Source organism: Sinocyclocheilus rhinocerous, unplaced genomic scaffold, assembly GCF_001515625.1.
Source record: "Sinocyclocheilus rhinocerous isolate Xijiao unplaced genomic scaffold, SAMN03320098_v1.1 scaffold1874, whole genome shotgun sequence".
In the NCBI taxonomy this organism is placed as follows: domain Eukaryota; kingdom Metazoa; phylum Chordata; class Actinopteri; order Cypriniformes; family Cyprinidae; genus Sinocyclocheilus; species Sinocyclocheilus rhinocerous.
The window spans coordinates 1,918,353-1,925,894 of record NW_015626862.1 but is presented as its reverse complement, the minus strand read 5'-3'; the positions used below and the strand labels follow the sequence as shown (position 1 = coordinate 1,925,894).

General features: G+C 34.7%; 1 protein-coding gene across 1 annotated transcript in view; it reads right to left on the bottom strand.

The window, feature by feature from the left end:
• Positions 1 to 340: 340 nt before the first annotated feature.
• The window catches only part of LOC107717034 (mannosyl-oligosaccharide 1,2-alpha-mannosidase IA-like), a gene marked incomplete at its 3' end in the record, with an annotated part of 55,454 nt that continues 48,252 nt past the window's right edge, over positions 341 to 7,542 (bottom strand). Inside the window, exon 3 of the mRNA XM_016523680.1 lies at positions 341 to 456. Within this exon, the coding sequence (XP_016379166.1) occupies positions 341 to 456 (116 nt within the window). The remainder of the gene's footprint in view (positions 457 to 7,542) is intronic.

Genomic DNA, 7,542 nt, shown 5'->3' with positions numbered 1-7,542 from the left:
AAATTTAGTGCTGAAAAATGGCAGAAAGCATGAGACGAGATAGTTTATGAAGCCTTGAGATGTTTTTTGTTGGCTCAGATGTGGAAAGTCTCCTTAAACATTAACACCAGACTCGTGAATCAGAGTATTATTGGCTGGTTAACAAGCAGTGATGCTAAAATCTCCCCAAAAGAGTGAAGGTCGACTTATTCCTTCAACACTGGAGACGACATAGACGAGTTCTCAAAGCTTCATCAAAAAGTCATTATTCTGGTTCTGTTGCATCATTCAGGGTCACATTTATAGCAAAGAAGTATTTGTAAGGATAAAAACAAAAATTAATAATAAATAAAAGGCTTACCATGTTAAAGTCTAGGTTCCTGTCCACCCACTCGGTAGCAGCCTCGAATTCGTCATACATCTCCATAATGTAGAGCGTGTCCAGTGCATCCACAATGGTGGCTCCTTTGAGACTACCTGTGGATAAATATGACAACAAACCATTTGAGAAAACTTCCTGTGGGGATACCTCTAGGATCAGAGCTGAAATAAACCAATAGCTTTATGATAAAGACCTCAGAGCCTTTGAGATATGGTCACTAATGCCCTGCCTAAGGGAAAATCCTGTGTAGAGAGCAAACAAACCACGGCTACAACAAATGAAAACCTTGAGAGTTAACACCCTCAAAGGGAAGACGAACAGATCTTACACAGGCTAAGTCAGATTACTTCAGTATTTTAGTAGATAACATGAACACAACAAAGTGGATAAAAGAAAGGCAGATGCTCAATAACTCTCTGGTGTTGTCATAGACAGTGAAGATTATACATTGACTCAGATTTGGGCTCCTTAGTTCCATATGATGTGAATTAGTTTATCGTGAACACAAATTCAGATCCACTAAACACTGGGACACTGAAAACTCAAATACCTGCAACATGTTTGCGCAATAAAATGTAGCCATTTATAATAAAAACAAACCATGTAATTGTTATAATAATAATGTTATAATAATAATAAGAATAATAATAATTTATATTATTATTATTATTATTATTATTATCATCATCATTATTTGTATAATAAAAATAATACAATTGTTATAATAATAATAATAATATTCTGTATAATAAAACAATGCAATTTTATAATACTTGTTATTATTATTAAATTACAATACTATCGATGTTATAATAATAATAATAATAATAATAATTATTATTATTATTATTATTATTATTAGCAATATTGTGAGGGGCGTAACATTTCCGTCTCATGCTTGAGGTATTCGGCCAATCACAACGCATTGGATAGCTGGCCAATCAGAGCACACCTCGCTTTTCAGACCGATTAGTTTTGTAAAAATCGACGCGTTTCAAAAAGGCGGGGCATAGAGGAGAAACAATAATGTACAGTATGTGGAAAATAATGTGTTTTTTTAACTTTAAACCGCATAAACACATTTCATTACACCAAATACACCAAATAATGTTCTTTTTAGCAGCATCATATGACCCCTTTAAAGTCTTATTTCAGGTCAATTCACACAACCATTTTAGGCATCATTACCCAGCAAGATTCTCCAACAACATGATAAAAAGAAAAATTAATGCAGCCAATTAAGGTGCTGATGTTGTGAAACACAAATTTGGGAAGGAAAAAAATAGCGTATGGAAGCATGGAACAACCCCTCAACAACACAAAAGACGTTCACTAGCAGTTTTTGCATTTGTACTGATCATGAACGCAGCAGGTTGGGCGACACTGCTTTTTGTACTTTAATAATTAAAGTCTGGCACTGCATGCAACCCTCTTCAAGAAATGCAAAGCTGCCAACCAGCTGTGTTCCTCATTTAACAGTCCTGACTTTGTTTAGTGATGTTGAAGACACAACATGACAGAATTATTGTGTGCAATATTTGTACGCAACATCTCAAACACCTCCTGCAGAGCATTCGCATGCCTTTGGCTTTGCGAAGGCCAAAGAAATGATGGAAAATCCCCAAGAGAGTACGACATGAAGAAAGTTACTGCGAGAGTTAGATGGCCAGAAGCTTTGGAACAGGAAAAACATGAACACTTTCGCAATTCTGGCTTTAAAAAAAAATGTTGATCTCACTTCCAAGAATCTGTTGGGGAAAAAATACGAGATATGACTCCCGGTTGGGTTTAAAACATCTGGGAGGTGCAAGCATGCCATGCCCCCTACATTTCCACAATTAGAAGAGGACCACGACGACGTGTCAAGAGAAACAGGAAAAGGAAACAGGATGTGCTAATCAAGCAAAACACCATAAAAATGAGCAAAGTGCCCTCCCTCCTGCTTCCTACAGCCACACTGTTCTTTAGGCAGAACAGTCCCCATGCTGTTAAATCGCCCCGTCATAAAAGTTCGAGTTTTATGATCTGATGTGGCTTTTTCAAGACTGCTTTGGTCTAAAGTCATTATTCTACCTTATAACCCTGCTCCCTAAACCAAAATCACAGGTTACTGTAGGCTTCACTTTGTAAAAGCCAGGGAAACAGACAAAACAGACAAAGACGAGAGCGTGTCATGCTAAACTACAATACTGGGGTACAAGGACATGAGCTTTGGAAATTCATGTAGCAAAGGTAAACAGTCTGAAGGCAGAGAATGACGGTATGTGCGTATTAATATGGTCAACATGCAGGTTTCATCAGATCCTAGCGGTCTGGCTTTTGTAAATGCCATGAGTGAAATAAATCAAGTTTCATGGGGTAATAATTTAAATTAATAGCATATCAATTCATTGTATTTTTTGTGTATTTATATAAACAAACAAATGTAATAAATATAAAAAAACATAAATATAGAAATAAATCTATAAAAAATAATATGTATCACATTATATAATACAATAATACATGTATTATTTTATATAATAATACATAGGTAAATAAAAAATTCCACATGCTGTACATAAGTTTACATACCCCTTGCAGAATATGCAAAATGTTCATAATTTGAACAAAATAAGAGGGATCATGAAAATTGCATCTTATTTTTTTTTTATTTAGTACTGTATACTCCACAAGACAAAATAATAACTGAATTTGTAAAAATGACCCCGTTCAAAAGTTTACATACCCTTAAATATTAATACCGTGTGTAATTTCCTGGATGATCCACGACTGTTTTTATGTTTTGTGATAGTTGTTCATGAGTCCCTTGTTGGTCCTGAACAGTTCAACTGCCTGTGGTTCTTCAGAAAAATCTTCCAGCTCCTTGCACATTTTCTGAACATCTTTACCATTCTGCATATTCTGCAAGGGGTATGTAAACTTATGAGCACAACTGTACACACTATATATGCATGCATAAGCATGTTTGTTTATATAAATGCACAGGTAAATAAAAAAAAAAAAGGAAAAATCAAGAAAACAAATTACATAATTTTACTATACATTTTTTATTTATAATTATTTTTTTATATTCTACTTTTGGACTCACTTTATATTAAATGTCCTTAACTACATAATAGTTACATTAAAATGTATCATTTCATACAATGCACTTATTGTGTACATACACATTTTTACATTGTACTTATACTTGAAAATTAAATCCTGTAATTAATTTCTTTATTTACATCTATAATTACACTGTTGACCTTACCTCTACCTCTAAAACCTAACCATACCACCAAACCTGCCTCTAACCTTACCCGTATCCCCTCTCAATAGCAGCAAGTGATTTGCAATTCAACATGAACACAGTAGGTAAATTTGACCTAATAATTTATTATATTATTATTAAGTAGTATTTAAAGACACCTAATACAAAGCAGGACATTACTTTTTAAAATTTTGTGTATTTTACTGATTCACAGATTTTTTGGGTTACACTTTATTTTAAGGTGTCCTTGTTACAGTGTAATTATTCATAAGTACTGAGTAATATTAATTAACTACATGTACTTATTATATAGTTAGGGTTAGGATTTGGGTTTGGCTTAGGGTTACTTGCATGTAATTATGCATAATTAATTGTTATTATAATAGTAAGTACATGTAACATGTGTAACACGGACACCTTAAAGGGGTCCTATTATGCTTTTTCACTTTTTTAATTTTAGTCAGTGTGTAGTGTGTATGTTTGAGCATAAAAAAGATCTAGAAAGTTACAAATCTCAAAGTCCACTCCAAAGGGAGATATTTCGTTTTTTTTAAATCCCTTTTCAAGAACTACAACGAACGGCTCGTTTGGACTACAGTGTTTGTTTTCCGGGCTTTGTGATATCACAAAGCAGCTCATTGGAATATATCTTTACAAATAATTCCCGCCTACAGAAATTCGAATGGTTGGGGGGTGGGGAGGGGCGAGGTTGTGGTTAGAACGCTTGGTTGAGTGCATCAGACGAGACGATGAAGAAGTTCATCAAAGCCGGAACTAATCGAGACGTTTGTGCCAGGCTGGGGAGAAAGGTATTTTAATAAAGTAAATTATGTGAAAAATAATGCGTTTTTCGAACCACCAAGCATGAGAGCATGTTCTAGTACACCCCCAAAACAAAATCAAGACTTTGTAAAAGAGCATAATAGGACCCCTTTAAAATAAAGTGTTACCATTTTTTGTTTATATATATTTTATTTACTTGTGTATAAACAAACTGCTCACATTCCGCTGAAGCCAAAAAAATTCATATACTTTAAACACAATACCCAATATACAGAAAGCAGATGCAAACAGTACGCAAATACAGGTGTTCTATGCAGAGACGATGCAAATCAAAAATCTCCTTTACGGCAGAAACTGCACTGTAGGTGAAAGGACAGCATATTTGTGCATTGTTGTGTCTTTTCACAGGCCCCTGAGAACTCAAACCCCAGTGAGGAATTGTGAGGAGGTCATAAATCATTTCACTACAAAGTTTTCTGACACAGCCCTGGGTTAGACATTCACATCCCAAAAGCATTCCCCCTACATGACTGCTTTTACCCTCTGAATGCCGACCCAAATCAGGCCTATACTATCTTATCCACAGGGATAATGTCCACTGCACAGGTTTAAGAGGCTCTCAGACACTATAAACAGATCTTATCAATTCCAATTACATTGGTAAATTACAAACCAGCACTTAATGACCTGATAAAGCTATTCACAGACATGAACACCTGCTGAATCTGATGAGAGCATGTAGTGACCTCAGGTTAGAGGTGATGGGACACCAGCCTGCTTGTCTTTTAATACAAAGACTCGATCTTATCACCGTTGTACCCCTTGAGAAGGTTGTGGGTCGAAGACGATAACAATCCGACATCCAAAGTACAATTAACTATTGAACCATCTTCCATCCCAGTGCATGTTATGGATTAATCAATGAACTGGTTATTCTTAAGCAGGGGCAAAACAAAACAGAAACGAGCACTAATGTTTGACGGTAACATCTCGTGCTGGAACTCATCTCAGCAAGGCCTGTATAACAGATGGCTGCTCATTTGGGATCTGAAAGAAGTGAACCTCCTGGAAGAGGTATTATCGAAATGAAGGTTGACCTCCAGAGCTATTTGGCAGGGAACTGACATTGGCAGCATCTGCAAGGTGGTACATTCCTGCATGTTTATTCTGGGCTGACAGATACTGGACAGTAACTCAAAAAACATTATCTGGCAGGACATTTGTTTTTAAAGAAATTACCTTTTGCCCCCATGGTGCATGTCTACAAATAATCAAACATGGGACACAAAGTAAAGTCTACCGAAAGTCTAAAACTAGGCCTAATTTAATAACACACCTACTTCTCAGTCAAACTGCAATTAGTATTTAAATATATCTAATAATCATGCAGTCAAGCCAATACTGATCATTTAAGCAGTTTCAAATTACATTTGATTTTTTTTTTCTGAATGCTTACTTGAATACTTAAAGGGATAGTCCACACAAAATTGACAATTCTTCTATATGACTTCCTTTATTATCTGTGAAACAAAAGGCATTTTGAAAAATGTATATTTGAATTGTATATATACACACAGTATAATAAAATTCAAAGGGGTCTTTTTTGGACCTCTACACTCTTCAAAAATTAAATGAAATCATTTATTATTGATCACTGTTGATCAATAAATTACTTAAATGATGACAAAGTGTTTACTTGAGATAATATATCTGAAGGTTGCATACCACTGTATTAATTATATACAATTTAATAATTGATAAATAACTTAATTCATAACCTTTTAAGTAAAGGAATATGTTAAAAACGTAAGAAAACTAGCATTGGGAAACATCACATTAATATTGGTATCAGGAAAACCCTACTGCACACTGTCATACAAATTGAAAGCAATTATTTAACAGTCCCACGAACCATTAGCACATTTAACAGTTATGATTCTTGGCTCATTTCGAGAAAAAAAAAAAAAAAAAAGGCAGTTTAATGAGTCAGTTGACCCAGTAATCACTCCGAATGATTCTCTGACTTGTTCCATTTCTATGCCAATAATTAGCAAATTCAACTCAGAGTGATTAATCATATAAATGAGTTATTTAAAAAGTATTAAAAAAAAATAACCAGCAATTTGTTCATGAATCAGACATCACTGATTGTGCTGTTTATTTGTTTGTGCATGCAACCAATGAGAACAACATAATAGAAAGTTGTGTTGTCTGTTTACTGTCCTATATTTTACCATGTCCTGTGGTTCTCAGCATGTTTGATTCAGACTGCAAGCTCACAACTCAGCTAAAAAAAATAAATAAATAATAATAATAATAATAAACAATTTTGCCGCAGGGTTGTAGATTCAGCAGCAGGGAACTGCCGCTACTGAATACAAACAGTAAAACATCACCTCCTCTAGTGACACTGTTGCTCAATGAGGAAAATGTATAAACAGACAGTATCAGTGAACTCAGAGGACTGACACAATCTCTAGTCAGAGCTTCTAAAGCAAAATACATGACTTCAAAAATAAGATTAGGCTGGTGATTACAGCTGAAACATGAAGACTCGTCTTGCTCAGCATAGGGGTGGGCACTATACCGGTATGAAAGTGACTACCGGTATTATGTTGTTCCATGATATGGATTTTGCTATACCGTGGATACTAGGGATGCTCCGATCCACCTTTTTCGCCTCCGATACCGATTCCGATACCTAGGGTTCGGTACTGGCCGATACCGATCCGATACCAGTGAAGTTTTTTCCCTCATTTAAATAAATGTAGAATTTATATATCTCTTTGTGTGGAACTGATAATCATTCTTTCACAATCTACTAGATACAGACTACTTCATTATAAAGAAAAATAAAATAAACAATAAATATGAAAAAATATAGGCCTATGTATATTTATAATCTATGACAAATTTATCATAAACTAGGTTAGTGGATAATTCGGCAGCAAAAGTTAAATATAATAATTTTAGAAATCCAAACTTTTAGTGAAAAAAGAATATTTTGTGGGGAACAAATAAAAGTGTTGCGCTAAATATGGTAAAATGTTACACATTGCTATTTGTATTATAAAATCCATTCATTAAAAACATTCACAACCCTCTACGGACACCTTGGCAATTGAATCGCCATTGGCTAGTA